At 39.3% G+C, this 26,205-nt stretch overlaps 1 protein-coding gene across 4 annotated transcripts in view; it reads left to right on the top strand.

The window, feature by feature from the left end:
- WAPL (WAPL cohesin release factor) overlaps positions 1-26,205 on the top strand; it is a 90,060-nt gene that overhangs the window by 48,175 nt on the left and 15,680 nt on the right. For 2 of the 4 annotated variants that reach the window (XM_019035271.4, XM_019035270.4), the window contains exons 5-15: positions 3,184-3,279; positions 4,388-4,540; positions 4,805-4,941; positions 6,038-6,149; positions 9,679-9,906; positions 15,925-16,036; positions 16,715-16,812; positions 18,145-18,221; positions 23,382-23,557; positions 23,877-23,992; positions 25,056-25,220. In XM_019035271.4, coding sequence (XP_018890816.1) covers positions 3,184-3,279; positions 4,388-4,540; positions 4,805-4,941; positions 6,038-6,149; positions 9,679-9,906; positions 15,925-16,036; positions 16,715-16,812; positions 18,145-18,221; positions 23,382-23,557; positions 23,877-23,992; positions 25,056-25,220 — 1,470 coding nt within the window. The remainder of the gene's footprint in view (positions 1-3,183; positions 3,280-4,387; positions 4,541-4,804; positions 4,942-6,037; positions 6,150-9,678; positions 9,907-15,924; positions 16,037-16,714; positions 16,813-18,144; positions 18,222-23,381; positions 23,558-23,876; positions 23,993-25,055; positions 25,221-26,205) is intronic. The other 2 variants (XM_055353189.2, XM_055353188.2) reach the window with 1 other exon arrangement.

The raw sequence follows: 26,205 nt of genomic DNA, 5'->3' as shown, positions 1-26,205 counted from the left end.
TACAGATATTACTTATTTTAATTTTTAATTAGATGTGTCTTCAATATCTCTCCTCCCATAATAAACCCTATATTAATCTTGTAAGACACTGAAATAAAAGTCAAGAAAAAGTTCTAACTGGACTACTTCCCTTTAGATTGCTTATTAGTATTAAAATGGTAAAACATCATCAAAAGCTTTAAAACTAATAGTATTACTAAATTGCCTTGTTCAACAGCATAACCAAAAGTTCCTTTAATATGACCTTTTAATATAAATTATTTAATTATTCTGTATGCTGTTATGCTTCAAGGACTTTTGAGATGAATAGACACATCAGTTATTCCATTTGTTTATCATATTCTTTATTAGGTAGGTAGGCTATATATTTCTATTTTCTTACGAATGTGTTAGACTTAAACCGAGCAGCACATCATCACGTAACAATTAATAATAACATTTAATACTTACAAAAGCACTTTTTTTTTTTTTTTTTAAAGACAGTCTCGCTTTGTCGCCCAGGCTGGAGTGCAGTGGCGCAATCTCAGCTCACTGCAACCTCCACCTCCCGGGTTCAACTGATTATCCCGCCTCAGCCTCCTGAGTAGCTGGTACTGCAGGTACTCACCACCATGCCCGGCTAATTTTTGTATTTTTAGTAGAGACGGGGTTTCATCCTGTTGGCCAGGCTGGTCTCAAACTCCTGACCTCAGTCGATCTGCCTGCCTTGGCCTCCCAAAGTGCTGGGATTACAGGCGTGAGCCACCACACCCGACAGCACATATTCTTTCAGGCACTCTTACAGTGTTTTAATTTTTTGAGACGGAGTCTCGCTCTGTTGCCCAGGCTGGAGTGCAATGGCACCATCTCAGATCACTGCAACCTCTGACTCCCGGGTTCTAGCAATTCTCCTCCCTCAGCCTCCCAAGTAGCTGGGACTACAGGTGCCCACAACCGCACCCGGCTAATTTTTTGTATTTTTAGTAGAGACGGGGTTTCACCGTGTTAACCAGGATGGTCTCAATCTCCTGACCTCGTGATCCGCCCGCCTCAGCCTCCCAAAGTGCTGGGATTACAGGCGTGAGCCACCGCGCCCGGCCTAGTCAGTGCTTTTTTAAAAATAATTTCTCTTTTTGCTTCTTTAATTTCTTTAATTTTATTTTTTGTAGAGACAGGATCTTGCTTTCTTGCCCAGGCTGTTGTTGAACTCCTGGCTTCAAGTGGTCTTCCTGCCTCGGCCTAGTGGTGTGCTGCAATTACTGGCATGAGCCACTGTGCCTAGCCCAGTCAGTGCTTTTTAAAAAGAAGTAAAGTGCTTGAGCTTTGAGGCACTCATTCTTGCCAAAAGGCTGTTGTTACCAAAGCCTGGGCTCTGAGTATGCTTGAGGTACTAAAGGTAGTTCAAATTAGGGATCCATAACTAGCAGACACACAAGTTATATAGCTGGTCTTTGAAAAGAATGGAAGGAATAGAGAGGTTGGTTTTAAAATTTATGTTCAGTCCACTTTATGTGTTGTGTCTCAGGAAGCCAGATCAAGTCATTGCATGAGTGCATAAATTGTTTCAGATTGCTAATGCATCATCATGTTATGCAAACCTGGCATTTATGAATGATGGGTTTGTGTACACAATCCAAATGAGAGTTTTTCCACTTTATTAGAGATAATATATTAAAAGCTAACCATTAGTTCACACTAATGCTTAATGCTAATTATGTTGCTTCAGTGCAGCTAGTAAGGGGATATAGTTAAGTTTTTTAATGTAGATTTTTTGACAGTCTTGAAGTATGATTTTCCACTTGTCTTATTTTTGTTGTACTGAAAATAAGATTTGTTTCATAAGAGAAAATCTCTAATTTGTCCAAACCATGAATTTGAAGTTCAAAACATAATTTAACGTCACTTTTGTAGAGGATAGAGAGGATGAGGTGTTACCTTTCTATCTTGTCTTTGTAATTATGCAGTTTTCTCTTGAAAGTGAGGGTTTTGTTCTTTTACTTGATTTGATTTTGTAGGTTTACTGTCATTTATTCTCAATTCTGAAATTCAGTGTTAAAACTGAAAATCCCCTGGAAGTTTAAGTAAATTGATAGGGCAGCACAATAACCTCAATTGATGTGTGAGGGACTTTACATCTTTGTCCTGCTTAGTGTGACATTTTGCTGCAGAAATCATGTATGTTATTACATGGTACTTTTTTGGATCCCACTGTGTCTTGGAATATGTGGTATATGTATTATATTTACCTTGATAAAATTTGAGAACTCTTCAGTGGTGGCACACAGCTGGCTGCAGTGGTTTGCTTTAAATGAGCGCATTGTCTGTCATAAACTGCTGGATTCCCATTGTTGGAAGATTGTGAGGCATGAATTGGTAGTAGGAAGAATAAAGTTTTGCCAAAGAACACATTGAACTATTATTATTATCATCATTACTATTTTTTAAATTTTTTTTGAGATGGAGTCTTGCTTTGTCACCCAGGTTGGTCTTGAACTCCTGGGCTCACCCAGGTTGGTCTTGAACTCCTGGACTCAAGTGATCCTCCTTCCTCACTCTCCCAAAGTGCTGGGATTACAGGCATGAGCCATCATGCCCAGCCCATTTTGAGTTAAATGTGTTGATTACTTAGTAAGCCTAGCAAGAGGTTTACCTTTTTTTTTTTTTGAGACGGAGTCTCACTCTGTCACCCAGGCTGGAGTGCAGTGGCATAGTCTTAGCTCACTGCAACCTCTGCCTCCGGATTCAGGTGATTCTCCTGCCTCAGCCTCCCAAATAGCTGGGATTACAGATGCCTGCCACCATGCCCAGCTAATTTTTTTTATTTTTAGTAGAGACGGGGTTTCACTATGTTGACCAGGCTCGTCTCAAACTCCTGACCTCAAGTGATCCACCCGCCTTGGCCTCCCAAAGTGCTGGGATTGCAGGCGTGAGCCACCATGTCTGGCCTAGGTTTACTTTCAAGTGCCATCTTTTCTTGGTTAGTCATAGTTGCACAGAGCGCTAATTACTGATTTTGTGACCTAGTACTACAGTGATTATATTTGCCATAGACATGAGAATGGGAATTATGGTGGGACTGTTCCCAGATAGTATCCATCCTGCTGTTTCTAGGACATGTTTATACATATAAATTATTCTTTATGATTTTTAGTTGAGAGTCTTTTATAAGGATGGAAGCAGTTGATCTTTCTCTCATTTTTCTAGTCACCCACAAAAGCTGTATATAATGCCAGACACTGGAATCATCCAGATTCAGAAGAACTGCCTGGGCCACCAGTAGTAAAACCTCAGAGTGTCACAGTAAGTGAACTGTACTTATTTGTGTTTTTTAATAAGCTATAAATTAAGCAGTTACTCTTTTAATTCATAATTTGTAAATCTTTGACTTTTCTATTTAACAGTTTATTTTGGCTTTCTTTACTGAAACTTAGTAGTTTCAGTTTAATTCATTGGAAAACTGAGGATTGTCAGTAAGATAGCAGAAATTCTAGTGCTGCTAGGTTAAACAATGAAAGCCATAAAAAGTAAGGCTCTTGTTACTCATGACACACATTTCATGGAATTTATAGTATTTAGTGTTTAAGAGCAAGATTGTCCGTATTTGATGTTTGTATAAGAGCTATGTTGTGTATTACATCCTATATTTATTTCTAAGTGGCTTTCAGTGCTTAATTTGCTTTTCAGAGGCAAATCTCTTCCTGTATTCTAGTAATACTTTTCAATCCAAAACATTAGGAAAAAGATTCTTAGCAACTTATTTTCTCCAGAATGACTGGTAATATCATACATGATTTCTAGGTTAACAGTAAAGCTTCAGTCATCTGGAGTTATCAAGTAACTTAGTTCTTTATAACAATAAGAAATTTGGGGATAGAAGTCTTTCTAAAGTATAACGTACAGTTCCCTGTCTTCTTAAACTGATTAGACTCCTTTTGATAGTATAAAGAAATCATTTTGTATATTAGTAGTAATATAGCATGCTCCTGTTATAGCTATTTATTTCTACCCTAAACTACTTCACACTCTTGTGCTACTAAAATTCTTTTGACTCTTTCTAGTTTTTCTGTCCTGTCCCTTTCTGCTTATGAAAGCTATTTTTGCATGCAGTTGTGGTTCTTTAGTCTTTCTAATGGTACTAGAGACAAACGACAAATTGTGTGAAATAAAAAGTTTGAAAAAGACCAGAAGGAATCCTTGAGTGGTTCTTCTGTGTGCAGATATACATATGTCTTACCTGTTAGTGCATGGAATTCAAAGTATTTCTAAAGACCTTTGAGAGGCCTCCCTGCTCCCTGCTTTTTAAAAAGCTTTATTTACTTTTTTTTGAAGCTGAATTTGCCAGATAGATGAGACGTTCCTATTTTTATATATTTATTTAGAACAACTAATTTAATACCTTTATTAATAGGTGAGGCTGTCTTCAAAGGAACCAAATCAAAAAGATGATGGAGTTTTTAAGGCTCCTGCACCACCATCCAAAGTGATAAAAACTGTGACAATACCTACTCAGCCCTACCAAGATATAGTTACTGCACTGAAATGCAGACGAGAAGACAAAGAAGTAAGCAGCCATATACAGTGTTTACTGCATGTTGATAGATTTTTGTATTAACATTTAGCCTTTTAATATCTTCAACAAATATCAGTATACTGATACTCAGTTTTGAACCACAAACTTCTTTTGTCCTACCATCATCGTTCTAAAAATATTTTTGTTGCCATCTAACGAACTATTTTATGCACTTATGTAAAGTACAGTGAGCCCATAGATTTAAATATGCTAGTTCCTAGTTAAAAAGGGGTGAACTTTTTTTTTTCTTGGCAGTTATATACTGTTGTTCAGCACGTGAAGCACTTCAACGATGTTGTAGAATTTGGTGAAAATCAAGAGTTCACTGATGACATTGAGTACTTGTTAAGTGGCTTAAAGAGCACTCAGCCTCTAAACACACGTTGCCTTAGGTAAGATCTTATTTTTATATTTTACAATTATGTGCATGCTGTATTAAATTTTTTCAACTAGGTGTTGTCCAAAAAGCCAAACATTTTTTATTTTGTTATGATGGGGTAGTATGTATAGCCAGTGATATGTTAAAATGCTATCCATTTCTTTATAAAGAATTTGATTCTGCATGATAAGAGGGAAAGCTGGGTGATGAGAGCCTTTTTAATATAGCATAGGCTTCAGTTTTCAAGAGCTTAAAAAAAAAAAATTATGCTAAAGCATCTTTTTGCCCTGTGTGGTGGCTCATACCTATAATCCCAGCATTTTGGGAAGCCAAGTTGGGAGGATCATGTGTGTCCAAGAGTTCGAGACCACCTTGGGCAACATAGTGAGACCCCATGTCTACAAAAAATAAAAAATTAACGAGTCATGGTGGCATATGCCTGTAGTTCCAGCTACTTGAGAGGCTGAGGTGGCAGGATGGCTTGAGCCCGTGATCATGCTGTTGCACTCCAGGCTGGATGATAGAGTGAGGTGAGGCCCTGTCTCCAAAAACAAGAAAGAAAAAATTACCAGAAAGAAATAAAGTAAATAATTAAAAAAAAAATCTTTTAAGTTCTTTTTACCTCTGACGTTCAAGTAATAAGTTAGATTTATTTAAGCATATTGTGATCTGGATGCTTATATTTGCACCCAAATGCTCAAAAAGATGATCTTTTGTATTTCCTAATGGATTGATTGAATACTATAATTTTGATTAAATTTTTCAGTCATTTGGAGTATATCCAATCAAATATAATTATAATTTTTATCAGAAGTATTAATGAAAGGCAGCTCAGATTTTAAGCTTTTAATGGTGGTAGTAGTAACGTAAGGAATGCACTAAAGACAATTACGTTATTTTTTTAAAAATACAGTGTACCTAATCATGCACTGGGCATCAGTATATTTTTAATAATGTGTTTTGCCTATGGTTTTTATATTGTGATCATGTATGGGCAACGCTTTGACCCTTTTACCCCCTTCCTATTTGCTGGTTTTGGTATTACACAAACTCAAAACTAATGTACTAGCTGTTTCCAGCCCCGCTAACCTACTCTTATTTTCTTGTAGTGTTATTAGCTTGGCTACTAAATGTGCCATGCCCAGTTTTCGAATGCACCTGAGAGCACATGGGATGGTAGCAATGGTCTTTAAAACCTTGGATGATTCCCAGCACCATCAGGTATTTTTTAAGTTTCTGAGATTGAGAAGCCTTATGTTGAAAACTACTAGTCTATTTGGCTATCAAAAATATCTTCACTGAATATTCTATAAATATATCCTAATTATAGATTGAGTTCATTTTATTTGCAAAATTTGTAGTGCTTACAGCCAGAAGCTTTTGCTTAATACTTATTTTATCATGAAAACGTGAAAACATTTTTTCTTAATGTGTCATTTTATACTTTTAAAATTGTATTTTGTTATCTTAGCTAATGTAGTATATTGATACAGAATTTTGTAAGCATAATTTTCTCTATAATCAGAAAGCACTGAGAAGAATCTTTTAATATTATTTGATACTAATGAATGGAAAAAAACTGGTTTGGAAATGCAGCCCTAATTTTTTAGGCACGTTTTTGTCCAGTGTTGAATCTGGAACATGGCCTCATTGTGATAAGGAATAATTTCTTCATTTTCCTTGCCTTTGATGCTTTTGCTTAATGATAAACATAACAAAAGTTATTAGGTTTAACATTTTCCAAAATTAGAAGAAAGTAACCATCACTGCTAATTATTAGCATTAGTAGTATTTTGAGATGGCCTTACTATATTTTTGTTAAAGAAATTATGTTCTAAATACAGATTAGGTGATAATTAATTTAATACTGCATCTTCTGGGCTGGGCGCGGTGGCTAATGCCTGTAATCCCAGCACTTTGGGAGGCCAAAGTGGGTGGATCATCTCAGGTCAGGAGTTTGAGATCAGCCTGGCCAACATGGTAAAACCCTGACTCTACTAAAAATACAAAAAATTAGCTGGGTGTGGTGGCAGGCACCTGTAATCCCAGCTACTTGGGAGGCTGAGGCAGGAGAATTGCTTGAACCCAGGAGGTGGAGGTTGTAGTGATCTGAGGTTGTGCCACTGCACTCCAGCCTGGGAGACAGAGCGAGACTCTGTCTCAAAAAAAAAAAAAAGAATTTAGTTTGTTGCTGGGCAGGGTGGTGTGCATTTGTAAGTCCTAGCTACTCTGGAGACTAAGGGAGGATCTCTTGAGCTCAGGAGTTCAGATCCATTTTGGGAAACCTAGTGAGACCTCATCTCTTAAAAACAAACAAAAAAGAGAATTCGTTTGCTTTGTTACACAGTTAACAGTGAACTTAGACATTACAGTGTGATTTTTAAGGGCAGTGGATGCCCCATGGCCTTTACTATGGCATCCTAATTTCCAAAAATAATTTGCTGTATAAACATTTAATCAGACACCTGGTCTGATGCTTCTCTACTTCTGGGGGCTCAAAGTTTAAATCTTTAGATGGTTGTGTTTTCTGTATATTGAAATAGGTTTAAGTACAGAATATCTCAAGTGTTGGAATATCCCAAATGTAAGACCTTTTTTTATATTCACATTTATCTAAAATATTTCACCTCAGTATTTAGATTGTGTAAGTAGAGTGTCCTGGCCAGGTGCGGTGGCTCATGCCTATAATCCTAGCACTTTGGGAGGCTGAGGTGGGCAGATTGCCTGAGCTTAGGAGTTCGAGACCAGCCTGGGCAACATGGTGAAACCCCATCTCTACTAAAAATGCAAAAAATTACCTGGGCGTGGTGGTGCATGCCTGTAATCCCAGCTACTCAGGAGGCTGAGGCACAAGAATTGCTGGAACCTGGGAGGCGGAGGTTGCAGTGATCTGAGGTGGTGCCATTGCACTCCAGCCTGGGCGACAGAGCGAGACTCCTTCTCAAAAAAAAAAAAAGTAGAGTGTGCTGATTTAACTACCTGATCTGAGTGATTTTGAGACATTTTATTAATGATTTAAAAAATTATTTGGTTCAACCAGACTTGATTGTTTTATTTTATTAAGCGATCCTCACAACTCACCCTCCCAAGTAACTGGGACTACAGGCTCCTGCCACTACGCCAGGCTAATTTTTGTATTTTATTTTATTTATTTTGAGACAGTCTTGCTCTGTCGCCCAGGCTGGAGTGCAGCGACACAATCTTGGCTCACTGCAGCCTCTGCCTCCCGGGTTCAAGCGATTGTCCTGCCTCAGCCTCCTGAGTAGCTGGGATTACAGAGGTGCGTCACCATGCCCAGCTGATTTTTTTTGTGTTTTTAGTAGAGACAGGGTTTCATCATGTTGGCCAGGCTGGTCTCAAACTCCCGACCTTAGGTGATCCACCTGCCTCAGCCTCCCAAAGTGCTGGGATTACAGATGTGAGCCACTGCGCCCGGCCTAGTTTTTTTGTATTTTTAATAGAGACGGGGTTTCACCATGTTGTCAGGTTGGTCTCGATTGCCTTACCTCAGGTGATCTGCCCACCTCGGCCTCCCAAAGTGCTGGGATTACAGGTGTGAGCCACCACGCCTGGCGATTGGTTTATTTTAAAGAAATCCAAATATGTATATTTCAGCATCCTGGGTTTATATACAGATGTAAACACAGCTGTGTTTTCCAGGGGAAAAAATGTGTTAAGGGTATGATATAGATTTAAAATTATTATTTAAATTATTGATTTTAAACTGAAATATGACTACTATATCATAAAGAATAGGCTGGGCGTGGTGGCTCACGCCTGTAATCTTAGCATTTTGAGAGGCCAAGGTGGGTGGATCATTTGGCCTCAGGTGTTCAGGACCAGCCTCGGCAACATGGTGAAACCCCATCCACAAAAAATACAAAAATATCAGCTGGGCATGGTGGCGCCTGCTGGTTGTTCCAGCTACTTGGGAGGCTGAGGTGGGGAGGATTGCTTGAGTCCAGACGGTCAAGGCTACAGTGAGCTGATACGGTGCCACTGCAGTCCAGCCTGGATGACAAAGTGAAACCCTGTCTCAAAAAGAAAAAAAATGAGGTATATCATAATAAGGTTTTTATATATATATACTCACACACACATATCTGTAAAAATGTTTTATAAACTCTTAGCATAGTATAGCCTAAGAAATATGTAACTCAGCATATATTCTTAGAGCTATCAGGCATTCATGTATGGAGGATCCATTGAAAGGTAAATTTTAAGCAACAGCATTTTATTTTTTAAACATGTTTCTTCAGAATATTTTTAGAGCGGGGCCGGGCGTGGTGGCTCACACCTGTTATCCCAGCATTTTGGGAGGCCGAGGTGGGCGGATCACGAGGTCAGGAGATCGAGACCATCCTGGCTAACACCGTGAAACCCCGTCTCTACTAAAAAAATACAAAAAATAAGCTGGGCGTGGTGGCACACACCTGTAGTCCCAGCTACTCAGGAGGCTGAGGCAGGAGAATCGCTTGAACCCGGGAGGTGGAAGCTGCAGTGAGCCGAGATTGCACCACTGCACTCCAGCCTGGGCGACAGAGTAAGACTCCATCTCAAAGAAAAAAAAAAAAAAGAATATTTTTAGAGGGACCGCTGAATAAAATGTTTTTGAAGTTTCCAACATGGTTAGTAATATAAGTTTTAAGCATTAACTTGTAAACAAAAGTCATTAATAGTCTTATTTCCTGAGATGTCAGGAGCTGCTTACATGAACTTTTTTTTCTTTTCTTTTTTTGGCCTGTTGAAGAATCTGTCCCTTTGTACAGCTGCCCTCATGTATATACTGAGTAGAGATCGTTTGAACATGGATCTTGATAGAGCTAGCTTAGATCTAATGATTCGACTTTTGGAACTGGAACAAGATGCTTCGTCAGCCAAGCTACTGAATGAAAAAGACATGAACAAAATTAAAGAAAAAATCCGAAGGCTCTGTGAAACTGTACACAACAAGCATCTTGATCTAGAAAATATAACGGTGGGTTCCTTCTTCCTTCATTCTAAGATGAGAATTACTTTCAGAAAGTCTTTGGTTAGTTGCAGTAGCTGTGTGACTGTGGGCAAATTATTTTAATTCTAACCTTGGTTTACAGTTTGGCAAATTTCTTAGGTTTAGATCTGAGCATAATTTCATTCCTTGCCTGAACTTCTTAAACTAGTTTATCTGTATTTAGGCTTTTTGCCCAGTAAATAGTTGCACATTTTCTGTTGCATTTTGCCTAATCCTTTTCTCTTTATTTTTTAAGAAAAAAAGGGGCCGGGCACAGTGGCTCATGCCTATAATACCAGCATTTTGAGAGGCCAAGGCAGGTGGATTGCTTGAACCTGGGAGTTTGGGTCCGTCTTGGGTGACATGTTGAAACCCCAGCTCTGCAGAAAATACAAAAAAATCAGCCAGATATGGTGGTGTGCACCTGTAGTCCCAGCTAGTCAGGAGGCTTAGGTCGGAGAAATATCCTGAGCCCGGGAAGTTTGAGGGTACAGTGAGCCGAGGTCGTGCCCCTGCACTCCAGCCTGGGTGACAGAGTGAGATTGTCTCAAAAAAAAAAAAAAAAAAAAAAAAAAGGGTAGAAACTACATGTAGGCTATTAGGAATTTTGAATTCTTATTCTCCATGGATTTCAGGAATAAACATTTCAGAGGATTTACATCCGCCATTTTCTTTTTAAATTTTTATTTTATAATAATAGTAATAATTATTGTTTTTTGAGATAGGGTCTTGCTCTGTTGCCCAGGCTGGAGTGCGGTGGTACAGTCATAGCTCACTGCAGCCTCAAACCCCCGGGCTCAAGTGATCCTCCCACCTCAGCCCCCCAAGTAGCTGGAACTACAGGTGTATGCCACCATATCTGGCTAACTTTTGTATTTTTAGTAGAGATGGGGTTTTCGCCATGTTGCCCAGGCTGGTTTTGAACTCCTGGGCTCAAGCGATCTTCCCTCAGCCTCTCAAAGTGTTGGGATTACAGGCGTGAGCCACCACCCCCGCCATAACTGCCTTTTCAATGAGCAAGCATCTATTTATCCCAGAGTACCTCAGGGTGTCTAACTGCTTCGTGGGACTTGAAGAACCCTGAAGACACCACAAGGAAGATTCCTAGGCACCTTGCCTCCCCTGAGGTGGTGTTCCTTGTAATACAGTCATGGCCAGTAGCTGCTCTTAATGCTCATCACAATGCCCCATGTGTGAGATGGCTATTCCATTTTGCTTTAGTTCAGTTTTGCTTTCTTCTGGCTTTTTACTTGTAGAATCAATATGTTCCATTCACATATTGGTGATTCCATCCGCTTCTAGGCCAGTAGAAGATAATTGGCCTGTGGTTTTGAAAAAAAAGAAAAAAAGAAAAAATAAGTGTTTATTGTATAATAACCTGGTTTTCAGACATTTCCAACATCAAAACTATATAAACATTTATTATTGTCTACTGGTTCACAATGGACAAGTCCATGCAAATGTACCTCCAGAGTCCAAGGAAGCTGAGAGGCCAAAGAGTCTGATAAATCCAGTTTTTTAGAAAGAAACATTTAATAGGGACTTAGGAACAAAAGCCGTATCTGTGTCTCGGGATCCCCATGCCATTACACCCCACATCCGGGATTTATATGCTATATGGAAAGCATAATTCAGAATGGATGTGTAGGGCTATTGAAGTACATCAAGGTTGTTTGACGTAAGGGCAGGATATACAGTAAGTACCTGATTTTACACAAGGATCAATGGGTAAACTGGAAATTTTAGAGGCTTTCCCAGAACAGATGTTAATTAATCAGAAGCCAGGCTGGGCAGTGTGGCTCACGCCTATAATCCCAGCACTTTGGGAATCCAAGGTGGGTGGATCACCTGAGACCAGGAGTTTGAGACCAGTCTGGCCAATATGGTGAAACCCCATCTCCACTAAAAATACAAAAATTAGCTGTGTGTGGTGGTGGGTGCCTGTATTCCCAGCTACTTGGGAGTCTGAGACATGAGAATCGCCTGAACCTGGAACCTAGGAGGCGAGGCGGAGATTTCAGTGAGCCGAGATTGGCGCCACTGTACTCCATCCTGGGCAACAGAGCAAGACTACGTCTCCAAAAAAAAACAAACAAACAAAAGACAAAAAAACAAAAGCCAGTGTCTCCACACCTACTTAACTGAAGACTGCAGCATGTGCCACAAAAATTTATAGGATGCTTTGTGCTAGCCAGATGTGACTTAGGCTCTTGCTCTATTCTCCATTTTAATTAAGGTAGAGGTGGTAATAGATTCTGGTTATGGTGGAGGATGGGAGAGCAATTTAACTTTAAACAGCAAGATACAAAACTGACATGTATTCAGTACTTTTCACTTTATAAGATTGTGGAGAGAGGTGTTGTGCCCAGATGGCAAATCAATGATCCTCCATGTCATCATATCGTCTGTATGCTACATGTAAAACTTTTTTTTGTTTGTTTTTTTTTTTTGAGACGAAGTCTTGCCCCTGTCACCCAGGCCGGAGTGCAGTGGTGTGATCTCGGCTCACTGCAGCCTCTACCTCCCAGGTTCAAATGATTCTCGTGCATCAGCCTCTTGAATAGCTGGGATTACAGGCGTGTGCCATCACGCCCAGCTAATTTTCTTGTATTTTTAGTAGAGACAGAGTTTTGCTGTGTTGGCTAAGCTGGTCTCGAACTCCTGAACTCAAGTGATCTGCCCTCCTCGGCCTTACTGGGATTACAGACATGAGCCACTACACCTGTCCAAAACATTTATAATTTTTATTTACTTCTGTATTTTTGCAATATCTACTGATTTTTTTCATGCTATAAAAGAATAAATTTGAGCCTATAGTTTTTATTTGCCTGCATAGTTGGATGAATATGACTTTATTTTTTTGTCTTATATATTCAACATTTAGATTCATTTCAGGTATGCTGTTAAATAACATGATAAACTTGATAATTGAATTTGTCTTATGTTTTGTTGAATTTATTAGGATGATAAATACCAGAATAAAAGCTTTCCTACACTCTATTAAATAGTTTACTCATATGATTAAGCCAGAGCACAGTTGTCAATTTTAGGATTCCTCTTTTCCCCACTAATGTTAGCTGTCCTTGAATATTTTTGTTTTAAATTGTACAGTAGATTTACTGTGTTGTTGTGTACAATGAATATCCTTTACACGTTTGTTTTGTTACTAGTTGCTTAATTTCTTGAATATATTGGTATTGCTGATGTGCCATGAAAAGATAATTTAAAATAGTAATATAGTCATGCTTTGCTTCATGACAGATATGCTCTAAAAATACATCGTTAGGTGATTTTGTTGCTGTGTGAACATCAGAGTGTACTTACACAGATCTAGAAGTTATAACCTGCCACACATCTAGACTATGTGGTACAGCCTGTTGCTTTTAGGATGCAAACCTGTATAGCATGTTACTGTATTGAACACTGAAGGCAGTTGGAACACAATGATGGTAAAATTTGTGCATCTAAACATAAAAAAGGTACAGTAAAAATATGGTATAAAAGATTTAAAAAGATACACCTATATGGACACTTACCATGAGTAGAGCTTGCAGGACTGGAAGTTGCTCTGTGTAAGTCAGTGGGTGAGTGATGAGTGTACGTGAAGGCTTAGGACATGACTGCACACTACTGTAGACTTGATAAACACCATACACTCTGGCTCCCCAAGTTTAACTGTTGACTCTTTTTTAATAACACTTAGCTTAAAACACAAATTGTATAGCTCTACAAAAATACTCTGTGAGCTTTTTTCTGCTTTTAAAATTATTATTTTTTAACTTTTAAAACTTTTTCTGTTAAAAATGAAGTCGACACACACACGTTAACCAAGGTCCACACAGGGTCAAGATTATCAATATGACTGTCTTCCACCTCCACATCTTGTCCCATTGGAAGGTTTTAGGGGCAGTAAAACAGGCATGGAGGTGTCATCTCCCTTGATAACAATGTCTTGTCTTGGAATACCTCCTGAAGGACCTGCCTCGGGGGTCCCCCCCACTGCCTTGAAACTCTCTGGCTCTGTCAACCTGGCTGGAGTGCAGTAGCACGATCTCAGCTCACTGCAACCTCCGCTTTCTGGGTTCAAGTGATCCTTGTGTCTCAGCCTCCCAAAGTGCTAGGATTACAGGTGTGAGCCACCTTGCGGCCTGTTCCTCTTATTTTCTGATTAGTGATTTGGCTGTGCTTTAATTCTGAGTACTATTCCAGTTTTCAAATAAAATGCTTGATTAGTAGGCTGTTTTTAAATGCTAGCTTATAGTATACTGACTATAGCCTAAAATATCAAAGAATCCTTTTTATGCCAATAGAAACAAAAACAAAACTTCCTAAAAAGGCTCGAGTTTTAATTATTAATATCAAATTACCATCACCTTTCTTCTAAACAAAGAATGCCTCATTAGGCTTCAGCTTTGCCTGTATGACTCATGAATTGACACACACGAACCAGTCTAAATTACTCTTTGAGGGACAGAATGAAAAATGGGCACAATTGAATCTGTTTTTGTGGTATTGGATTCTAGTTCTATATTTGTCACCTTGGAGAACAACTCTTTTTGTTTTTTTTTTTGAGACGGGATCTCATTCTGTCGCCCAGGTTGGAGCGCAGTGGCACAAATCTTGGCTCGCTGCAACCTCCACCTCCCGGGTTCAAGCAATTCCTCCTGCCTCAGCCTCCCGAGTAGCTGGAATTACAGGCACCCACCACCACGCCCAGCTAATTTTTGTATTTTTAGTAGAGATGGGGTTTTACCATGTTGGCCAGACTGGTCTTAATCTCCTGACCTCAGGTGATCAGCCCGCCTCGGCCTCCCAAAGTGCTGGGATTACAGGTGTGAGCCACCGCACCTGGCCGAGAACAACTTTTTTAAAAGAAGTAGATTAAAATCTTCTAGATCTCTTCTAAATGTGCAGTCCAAAGGTTTTCACTGGTAATATCTGTTATTTGTATTTCTAAATATCTAATTTATGTGCATTTTTCAAATAGACCTGAAGGACTTAATGTAAACTCTCATCTTTTGAAGGGGAGAAACTTAGGGAGAAAAACCAGATCTTGTCAGTCTTTGCTAGTTAAAGCATTTCTTTTGTTCTGCTGAAGTTCTTTATTACAGCAGGAACCAAATTGCTCTTTTTTGGGAAGTGGCTGTCTGCTTTAAAAAGAAAAACAACAGCCAAAGTGAAATAAAGGGCAATAAAAACTTTACTCAGGTTGTGAGTGTGGCTCTTAGCTTTTGTACTCTTCTGGTGGTGGTCCTAAAGCATTATTTGTATACAGTTTTGTCATCATGGCCACATGATGAATATCTGAGCTGCTAAGCCCGCAGTATGCCCTTTAAAACTAGTCAGTCTGCAACACTAAAGTGAACAAAGGATTTGTATGCAGAATAGACAAAATACACCAAATAATAAGAAAAGACAATCAGTCTTGCAGGAAAATATGGAAAGAATATTGAACAGGAGTCTCATAGTAGAAACATAGTTAATTAATATGTGAAAAACTGTTCAAGGTTACTGTCGTTGTAAAAATACAAACAAAAGCAGTATGTTACCATTTTGTACCCTCAGACAAAAATGTTAAGTGATAACTTGTACTTTTGAAGATTCAGGGCAACTGGCACTCCCACACTTTGCTCCTGAGAGTGTTACTTGTTAAATCCATTGTGGTAAATTAATCCAATATTGATTTACAGTTAAAAAATACATGTACCCTTTGACTTAGCAGTTCCACACTTGACCTGTATACTGTAGAAATAAGAGTACATATATATATGTATAATATTAAACTGACAAATGATAGACTAATAGCACATTTTCTCTATGAAAAGCTGGTTAAAAAACTTTGTTCAATGTAGACTATTCTGATAAAATTGAAAATTAGTTCAATTTTATGTATAAAAGTAGTGTTAAAAAACTACATGTAGCATGCAGTAAATTTTTGTAAAGAGAAACAATTTCTAGAGTTATTGCTAAAAGTTGATATTCATTAATGATGCTTCTGGTTTTTAGACTGGGCATTTAGCTATGGAGACATTATTATCCCTTACTTCTAAACGAGCAGGAGACTGGTTTAAAGAAGAACTCCGGCTTTTGGGTGGTCTGGATCATATTGTAGATAAAGGTATGATATTTACATTTAGAATGTTTTTATATATTATTTAAAGCCTGAAGAAAATACTCCATTGACATACTTCAAAAAATAATTGTATCAGTTTGGAAATGTCTATTATCATTATTATTTTTTAGTTGCATCCTGCAAATTTCTAACATTTAAAGAAGAGGCCGGCCGGGCGCAGTGGCTCATGCCTGTAATCCCAGCACTTTGGGAGGCCGAGGCGGGCGGATCACCTGAGGTCGGGAGTTTGAGACCAGCCTGACCAACATGGAGAAACCCCGTCTCTACTAAAAATACAAAACTAGCCAGGCGTGGTGGTGCATGCTCATAATCCCAGCTACTTGGGAGGCTGAGGCAGGAGAATTGCTTGAATGTGGGAGGTGGAGGTTGCAGTGAGCCGAGATTGTGCCATTGCACTCCAGCCTGGGCAACAAGAGCGAAACTCTGTCTCAAAAAAAAAAGAAGAGGCCATTAACATTTTGATATTGGGGGATTATGGAAACAAAATAATTACAGAGTATGCATTTCAAAATCTCACAGTATGAAACCTAGAATAAAAAATGTTCAGAGAGGTTCCAGCATGTTCATAGCGTGTGTACAGATGGCTTCTAATGTTAGCTAAAAGTATTCTGTTGGTAAGTATTGATGATAAATACTAACTTATGTTTGTTTCTTTTCACCTAGTAAAAGAATGTGTGGATCATTTAAGTAGAGATGAGGATGAAGAGAAACTGGTAGCCTCACTGTGGGGAGCAGAGAGATGTTTACGAGTTTTAGAAAGTGTAAGTATGGATGACTATTTGGCAAAAATTATTCAGTCTTAATTGTGATTGTGTGTGTAAGAGAGAGACTGCCAAATATTTTATATACCCCTCTGGAGGTTCACTTCTGTTAATCCGGATAGAAACAGCAGTACATTTTTTGAGCAACCAGTTGTTAATAAACAAGCTAAATGAGTAGTTTTATATTTTAAGAGTACCTGTATTGCTGCAAATGAAATGTTAGGCTTGTTTGTTTACATATGCCAATCTTTTTTAAAGATTTTATTATTTTTATTATTATTTTTTGAGCCAGAGTCTCACTCTGTCACCCAGGCTACAGTGCAGTGACATGATCTTAGCTCACTGCAACCTCTGCTTCCCGGATTCAAGCAATTTCATGCCTCAGCCTCTTGAGTAGCTGGGATTATAGGCATGTGCCATCATGCCCTACTGATTTTTGTATTTTTAGTAGAGTCGGGGTTTTGCCATGTTGGCCAGGCTGGTCTCAAACTCCTAGTTTCAAGTGGTCTGCCGGCTTCAGCCTCCCAAAGTATTGGGATTACAGGCGTTACACTTTGCTGGGCCCCTCCAATCTTTATTGTTTTTTCCTTAATGTGAATTTCTACTTGACTACATTGTTTGTAGGTAACAATAGTGAAATGCAATCAGGTTTTATTTTTAAATTGTTATTAGCATTTTGTTTATTTGACTTTTATTTGAGTCAGATTGTTTATAGGCATGGCCTGTCATAATATTTGGCTTTGGAGAATGATACTGTTGAACTGCAGCAAGTATATTTTGTTCTTTGACTCTTATGAAAGACTTAACCCAGTTCCGTATAGATTAGAATTTATACTGCCAGCTAATTTCAGGATGCATAGGTTTGTTCACCAGGTTATTTTAAAAGTAGTATAGTATAAATTAAAAGCTCCTGGCATAGATTAAATTGTAGTGTTCCATGTGTCTTCTAGAGTGCTTTGGGCACAGTAGATAACAGATACTTCTTTGTAAAAATGTGTTGTAAATGAATCTACTTATGAACTTTACGTTATTTGTAAGTTGAGGACTGCTCTATTCTGACATTCAGTGTGTTTGGCAGTTCGTTACAGTGAATATGTAGTGTAGAATATGTTAATTATGAATGAATATAACAGTGATGTCTTAATTTTTTCATAAAGCATTAGCTTTCTTATTTTACATCTGGAACTTGTAGGTTGTGAAATTATTCCCTTTGGTAACAAGGGCTGTTTCTTCCTCATCTTTGTATCTTTTACGCACCAGGCAGAATGTGGTGTTATATGAATGAATGAAAGTTTTGGATTGCCACAATTATTTCATATTCTTCCCTTTTAGGTAACTGTGCATAATCCCGAAAATCAAAGCTACTTGATAGCATATAAAGATTCCCAACTTATTGTTTCATCAGCTAAGTAAGTTTTTTGTTTATTAGTTAACAACTAACATTGTTACTTATTTTAAACATTTGGATTGACCATAAATGAAAGAAATTTGGATTAGCTTCCTCCATGAAATGCTCTGTTGAGTTCTATGAATCGGTTCACATTGTGTAACAAAAGTTTTAAGAGTACAGATTTTGGACACAAAATGACGGTGTGGATTCCAGTTTGATAATTTCAGCTGTATAACTTTTGTAATGTACAAATCAAGCTCTTTACAAGGGGGATAATAATAGTGGCTAACCCACCTAGGATTTTTATTACAATAAAATGAGTTAATTTGTATGTTTGTAAGAAATATATACATAGTAGATATTTTAAAATGTGTATATTAAAAATACATATAAAAATTTTTTTAAATTTAAATGATTTTTAAAGTATCTTTTGTATCTTATTTGTGATACATATTAATGAGTTAAATTAGTTAATATGCAAAGCCTAGAACAGTACTTGGCGTATAGTAAATACTAAGCATTTTTCCTCATTCTTGTTTTAAATGGACTTTTCTAGCCCTCTTCTTCTGCACTTTATTTAGACCTGTTTTTCTATATCTGTATGTAGCTTCTTCCATTCCACATTTATTTCTTCCCACATTTCATCACAATTAGGCTAATGCTGTCACCTCCGTGCAGGTAAAATTCCCAAGTATGTCTCCAGTCCTGGTTCTATCTTATTACAGCAACCTCTTCCTGATATCTCTGTCCTAGTTCTTGATATCTGCCCTAGTTCTCTGGCCTTTAGCCTATCCAGAACAATACCACATGGAGTTAACTTTCTCCAAATCGCTGCTTTGAAAAAATAATTTTAATTTCTCAAATCTCTGATTCCTTATTGTCTTTGGATATATGTACAACTTTCTTATTGAAGTCAGCCTTATCAAAGGCCCATTGCAGTCTTACTCTAGTTTATCTGTTTTTTAACCTCTTATTTTGGAGGAATTCAAATATAAATAGTGTAATAAACTGTAATGTACACATTATCAATCATGGCCAGTCTGGTTTCCATCTGTAACCTCATCCATTCCCTCTCCTGTATTATTTGAAACAGATCCAGATATTATTTCATCCATAAATACTTAAGTACATAATGCCTAGAAGAAAAGGACTCTTTTAAAAAATATAACCCCAGTGCCATTTTCATGCCACACATTATTAGTTGCTTAATATTTTATGTTTAGTCAATATTCTAATTTTCAGTAGTCTCAAATTTCTAGTCTCAGTAGATTTTCTTAATCTGTAGGTTTTTAAAATCTCCTTTTTTTGCCTTGGATTTGTACGTTTTGTATCTTGCATTTGTATATTTTATTTTTCTTTATTTTATTTTATTTTTTTTCTGAGCCCAGGCTGGAGTACAGTGGCATGATCTCGGCTCACTGCAACCTCTGCCTTCTGGATTCACATGATTCTCCTGCCTCAGCCTTCCGAATAGCTGGGACAACAGGTGTGCGCCACCACACTTGGCTAATTTTTGTATTTTTAGCAGAGACGGGGTTTCACCATGTTGACCAGGCTGGTTTCGAACTCCTGACCTCAGGTGATCCACCCGCCTTGGCCTCCCAAAGTGTTGGGATTACAGACGTGAGCCACCGTGCCTGGCCTATTTTATACATATTTAGCGCTCGCTCTCTCTTTTTTTTTTTAAGTAGATACAGGGTCTTGCTGTGTTGTCCCAGCTGGTCTCAAACTCGTGGGCTTAAGTGATTCTCCTGCCTTGACCTCCCAAAATGTTGGGATTACAGGCATTAGCCACTGTGCATTGCCTGTATTTAGTGCTCTTACCGCATGCATTCTGGTTGTTTGCTACCATGTTTTTACCCTTCCTTACCAAAGATTATTGAAGTTAAATGTTTCTGATTTCATTTTCTTTTTTAAATTAAGAATAATTGTGTATGTTGTTTCTGATTTAAAAATATCTCTTTTGTATACTTCATAACCTCTGACAACTACCTTGTAAGAGGAAGTATTTGATATGACAGATGCTCTTTTGTTGTGATTAGGAAATTCAGGCCAAATGTCTTGGAAGTGGCAGTAGAGGTCAGAATTGAGTGTTTGTAAAAGAGCACTTATCTCTAGGTTTTTAAGCTTTTCAGCAGAAACCATGATCAATTCGGAGATAGCATACAGAAAGATTAAATAACATATGCTGAACCTCCTTTTGTCTTCAAAGCCCCAGTTTAGCCCAGCCTGAAAACAGTTGAGTTACCAGTGACAGTATGGTAATCCTGACCAGCATTCAATACCAGAAGAACAAATTATTTTAGGTTAGACATGAGGAACACCTTCCTGACCAAAGGGTTGTAAAATATTAAGAACTTTTACAGAATTTCCTCAGTATGTTTTAAAGGGCAACTAGGCGTAGATTAGATACGGTTTCTTTAAGAATTTTGTGTGATATATAATTGTGTGAAGAGTCAACTGACAGAGTGAGCTTACTTGATTTGTATTAAACTTAAAAATCGTGGACTTGGTGATTTAAGTAGTGTCTTTAGAAATACTAGACCCATTAGGGATTATATTTCCTTGTTATTTTGGGTAGTATCTTGAGAATCTTTTTTTTTTTTGTATCATAAAGTTTTTAATGACACACACATTTTGTTCTTTACCTTACAAATATTTGTTTGGGTTTTATTCTGATCATCATGCAATATACAGAATAGTTTCTCGCCATTACCTTATTAGGGTAGAACCACCTTTGCAACTTTGGACACCATTTAGTAGACTTGAAATGGAATATAGAAAGATAGAATGCTTGAACAAAACTTCTCAGTGCTAGCTGCCTTAACTAAGGTCCTTCTCTCAGCTTAGTACCCCTATGACAGCTTGCAAGACACTCTGACTTTGTTTTATTATGCTTATGTAGTCAGATTATGAGGCTGATCATTGAGTGTCCATCAGACTATACATTATTGATTCCTCTCTCAAGTTGCCCCAATATCCTTTGTGGCCAGAGGAAGAGAAAAACATTCAACTAGTAAATCCAATTTCTCTTGTGAAAAAGACTCATAGTTCTGATAAAGTCATTTCAATACCTGTTTCACCATTTAGAAAACATGTTTCTGTTTGTATAGCACCTCTGGGAACCTAATGCAGTAATATCGCCTTCTTTTCCATTTGTCCCTGACCTAGATGCTATATTTTTTATGCATCCCACCTGCTGTTAAGTATTTTACAATTATAGATTTACGCTCTATCTTTTATTCTGTCCCATCTCACCCTGCTAGCAAATTTTTATTTGTTTTATTTTTTTCTTTTCTTTTTAAGTATTTATTGATCATTCTTGGGTGTTTCTCGGAGAGGGGGATTTGGCAGGGTCATAGGACAATAGTGGAGGGAAGGTCAGCAGATAAACATGTGAACAAGGGTCTCTGGTTTTCCTAGGCAGAGGACCCTGTGGCCTTCCTTGTGTTTGTGTCCCTGGGTACTTGAGATTAGGGAGTGGTGATGACTCTTAAGGAGCATGCTGCCTTCAAGCATCTGTTTAACAAAGCACATCTTGCACTGCCCTTAATCCATTTAACCCTGAGTGGACACAGCACATGTTTCAGAGAGCACGGGGTTGGGGGTAAGGTTATAGATTAACAGCATCCCAAGGCAGAAGAATTTTTCTTAGTACAGAACAAAATGGAGTCTCCTATGTCTACTTCTTTCTACACAGACACAATAACAATCTGATTTCTCTTTCTTTTCCCCACATTTCCCCCTTTTCTATTCGACAAAACCGCCATCGTCATCATGGCCCATTCTCAATGAGCTGTTGGGTACACCTCCCAGACGGGGTGGCGGCTGGGCAGAGGGGCTCCTCACTTCCCAGATGGGGCGGCCGGGCAGAGGCGCCCCCCCATCCCCCCGACCTCCCGGACGGGGCGGCTGCCGGGCGGGGGCTGCCCCCCACCTCCCTCCTGGACGGGGCGGCTGGCCGGGCGGGGGCTGCCCCCCACCTCCCTCCCGGACAGGGCGGCTGCCGGATGGAGGGGCTCCTCACTTCTCAGACGGGGCGGCCGGGCAGAGACGCTCCTCACCTCCCAGAAGGGGTGGCGGTTGGGCAGAGACACTCTTCAGTTCCCAGACGGGGTCGCGGCTGGGCAGAGGCGCTCCCCACATCTCAGACGATGGGCGGCCGGACAGAGACGCTCGTCACTTCCCAGACGGGATGGCGGCCGGGAAGAGGCGCTCCTCACTTCCCAGGCTGGGCGGCCGGGCAGAGGGGCTCCTCACATCCCAGACGATGGGCGGCCAGGCAGAGACGCTCCTCACTTCCCAGACGGGGTGGCAGCCAGGCAGAGGCTGCAATCTCGGCACTTTGGGAGGCCAAGGCAGGCGGCTGGGAGATGGAGGTTGTAGCGAGCCGAACTCACGCCACTGCACTCCAGCAAAAACCAGTCAGGCGTGGCAGCGCGCACCTGCAATCCCAGGCACTCGGCAGGCTGAGGCAGGAGAATCAGGCAGGGAGGTTGCAGTGAGCCGAGATGGCAGCAGTACAGTCCAGCCTCGGCTCAGCATCAGAGGGAGACTGTGGAGAGAGAGAGGGAGAGGGAGACCCTGGAGAGAGAGGGAGAGGGAGATCGTGGAGGGAGAGGGAGAGGGAAGGGGAGAGGGAGAGGGAGAGCGAGAATCCTTAGATGTAGCTCATCCCCTTGGAAAACTGTCGAGGAGACATGTCAATTTGAATGAACTTAAATTAAAAAATAATGATTTATACTGTCAACGTTGGTAGTGAAGGTAATAAAAATAATGATTTGCTCTAATGCATATGAAATATTTAATACTTGTCTTTACATTAACATTTATTATGTAGTAATAACATTTACTACCTCAGAAGTGTCCAACATTAGCTGTTAACCATTTGCCCTGTTTGAGAAAGGGTTGTGGTCTGTCTCTTATATTGGAGAGATCAATAACGTGTGAGACAATTTGGAAATAAAGAGATTACTAGTGGTAAATGTAGATAGTACAGATATAAACTTCTGCCATAAGTTTTTAATTTTAACATTCCTTGAATAAGTTTTTTAAGGTATCAGGTTTTTCCAAAATAAAGTGAAATTTCATCCGATAGCCTTTAGGTTCAAGTAAATAGAAATTTGCTGTGTACCTATTATTATTTACTATAATAGTCTATATTTTATTTCCTTTTAAGAGCATTACAGCATTGTGAAGAACTGATTCAGCAGTACAACCGTGCTGAGGACAGCATATGCTTAGCTGACAGTAAGCCTCTGCCTCACCAGAATGTAACTAACCATGTAGGCAAAGCAGTGGAGGACTGCATGAGGGCCATCATTGGGGTGTTGCTTAATTTAACTAATGATAATGGTAAGATTTTTTCCATTTTTTTCTCATTGAAAGATGTATATTGCATGTGAAAACAAGTTATTTTTGTTTCTCCTTTTCCTGGGGTAGTGATTTTTTTATTTGTCATAATGTACTTGACTTACTCATGTGTAGGTTTAAATTGCTTTTAAGAGTTGATATTTTTAGAAGCCTAGTAGCTTGACCCGGAAGTATCAATAGTATGTTTCAATAGAGGAATGACTGTACAGTTCTAAGTTAATATCCATGTTAATAAATCTCCATTATTAGTGTTCTAAGGAAGAATCAGTAACCATTTTCCTGTATCCATTTCTTATTTCAGAGTGGGGCAGCACCAAAACAGGAGAGCAGGACGGTCTCATAGGCACAGCGCTGAACTGTGTGCTTCAGGTTCCAAAGTACCTACCTCAGGAGCAGAGATTTGATATTCGAGTGCTGGTAAGTTGAAATGACTTTTTCAGAAATGAGTATCATATCTAATAAGGTGTGCAAAATGTTAACCTTAGTTTGGGTTTAAGAACCAACCCTTTAATATATTGTGGGTTTTTTCCATGAATTTCCTTATGAACTTACTGTGTGTGTTTCTTTTTCTTTTTCTTTTTTTTTTTTTTTTTTTTGGGAGATGGAGTCTACAGTGGCAACATCTTGGCTCACTGCAACCTCCGCCTCCCTGGTTCAAGCAGTTCTCCTGCCTCAGCCTTCCAGGTGCTGGGACTGTAGGTGTGTGCCACCACGCCTGGCTAATTTTTGTATTTTTAGTAGAGACGGGGTTTTGCCATGTTGCCAAGGCTGGTCTCAAACTCCTGGCCTCAAGTGATCTGCCCGCCTCAGCCTCCCAAAGTGGTGGGATTACAGGTATGAGCTATTGCGTCTGGCTGAACGTACTTCTTATTGTGCAAAAGAAAGCCATGAAAGACCCTATGTAAAAATAAAAAGTACGAAAGCTAAAATTGGCAATTAAAAATAAAAGGAATGATTCTTTGGGAAAATCGGTGGTTTTTTTGTTTTGTTTTGTTTTGTTTTTTGTTGTTTGTTTGTTTTTGAGATGGAGTCTCACTCACTCTCTTGCCCAGGCTGGAGTGCAGTGGCACAGTCTCGGCTCACTGCAACCTCCATCTCCTGGGTTCAAGCTATTTTCCTGCCTCAGCCTCCCAATTAGGTGGGATTACAGGCATCTGACAACACACCTGGCTTATTTTTGTATTTTTAGTAGAGATGGGGTTTCCCCATGTTTGTCAGGTTGGTCTCGAGCTCCTGGCCTCAAGTGATCCACCCACCTTGGCCTCCCAAAGTGCTGGGATTACAGGCATGAGCCCTGTGCCTGGCCTTTTTTCTTTCTTTTTTTCTTTTTGGCCTTTCATACTTACTGGTTTTTAGCCATTTTGTAGGTGGTAGAACACTGATATTCAGCTTTTTAGTTGCCAATAAAAATTGTGTATATTGTATTCATTTGTTTTAAGTACTCATCTCTGATAATATGTGTCTTTTAAAATTTTTGAAGGGCTTAGGTCTGCTGATAAATCTAGTGGAGTATAGTGCTCGGAATCGGCACTGTCTTGTCAACATGGAAACATCGTGTTCTTTTGATTCTTCCATCTGTAGTGGAGAAGGGGATGATAGTTTAAGGATAGCTGGACAAGTTCATGCTGTCCAGGCTTTAGTGCAGGTAAGCAACCGCTTTAAAAACAAACTCATAACTGCAGTTTGTTGGATTTGTCCAATTTCTTTTATCATTTGCACCTTTTACCTCCTTTTCTTGCCCATCCACTGCTGGCCCTCTCTGCCCCTCCCCCGGCCTTTTTAGTTAGAACTCCTGAAGCATGTCTCTGCTGGGGTAGAAAGGGACTGTTTTACACCTGACCAATTTTTAAATATTCACAGCGTCTAGGGTGAAAGCTTATTTTAAACCAGAATTTGTAACCAATTAAAAATGTGGTATAGGCTGGGCGCGGTGGCTCACGCCTATAATCCCAGCACTTTGGGAGGCTGAGGCAAGTGGATCACTTGAGGTCAGGAGTTCAAGACCAGCCTGACCAATATGGTGAAACCTCATCTCTACTAAAAATACAAAAGTTAGCCAGGCATGGTGACATGCACCTGTAATCCCAGCTACTCAGGAGGCTGAGAGGCAGGAGAATCACTTGAACTGAGGAGGTGGAAGTTGCGGTGAGCCGAAGTGGCATGTCACTGCACTCCAGCCTGGACAACAGAGCAAGACTCTGTCTCCAAAAAAAAAAAGGTGGTATAATTTCTCTGTAGATCAGTAAGAGGTACACTGCTTAGAATGCATTCTTACTTTATTTTGCTGATTTTTTTTCAGCTGTTATAATCACTCCTTAAGCATTGTTACCAAAAAGCAGAGACAAAGGCACATTTGTTTTATTAATGAAATTGGGTGCAGTGGCTTACGCCTGTAATCCCAGCACTTTGGGAGACTGAGGTGGGGAGGATCACTTGAGTCCAGGAGTTTAAGACCAGCCTGGGCAACATAGTGAGCTCCCATCTCTATTTAAAAAAAAAAAGTCAAGAATCCAGTCCCATCACATCCACTTCGTGTCCTCTAGTATTTATTTACTTGTCTGATCTGTGTCCAGAACTTTGACCTTATGGACCACAGAAAACTGGAAGTCCTTTGTCACCTGTTTCCTTAC

The sequence above is a fragment of the Gorilla gorilla genome, chromosome 8 (assembly GCF_029281585.2).
Source record: "Gorilla gorilla gorilla isolate KB3781 chromosome 8, NHGRI_mGorGor1-v2.1_pri, whole genome shotgun sequence".
Lineage (NCBI taxonomy): Eukaryota > Metazoa > Chordata > Mammalia > Primates > Hominidae > Gorilla > Gorilla gorilla.
This window is presented reverse-complemented; position numbering and strand designations above follow the sequence as displayed.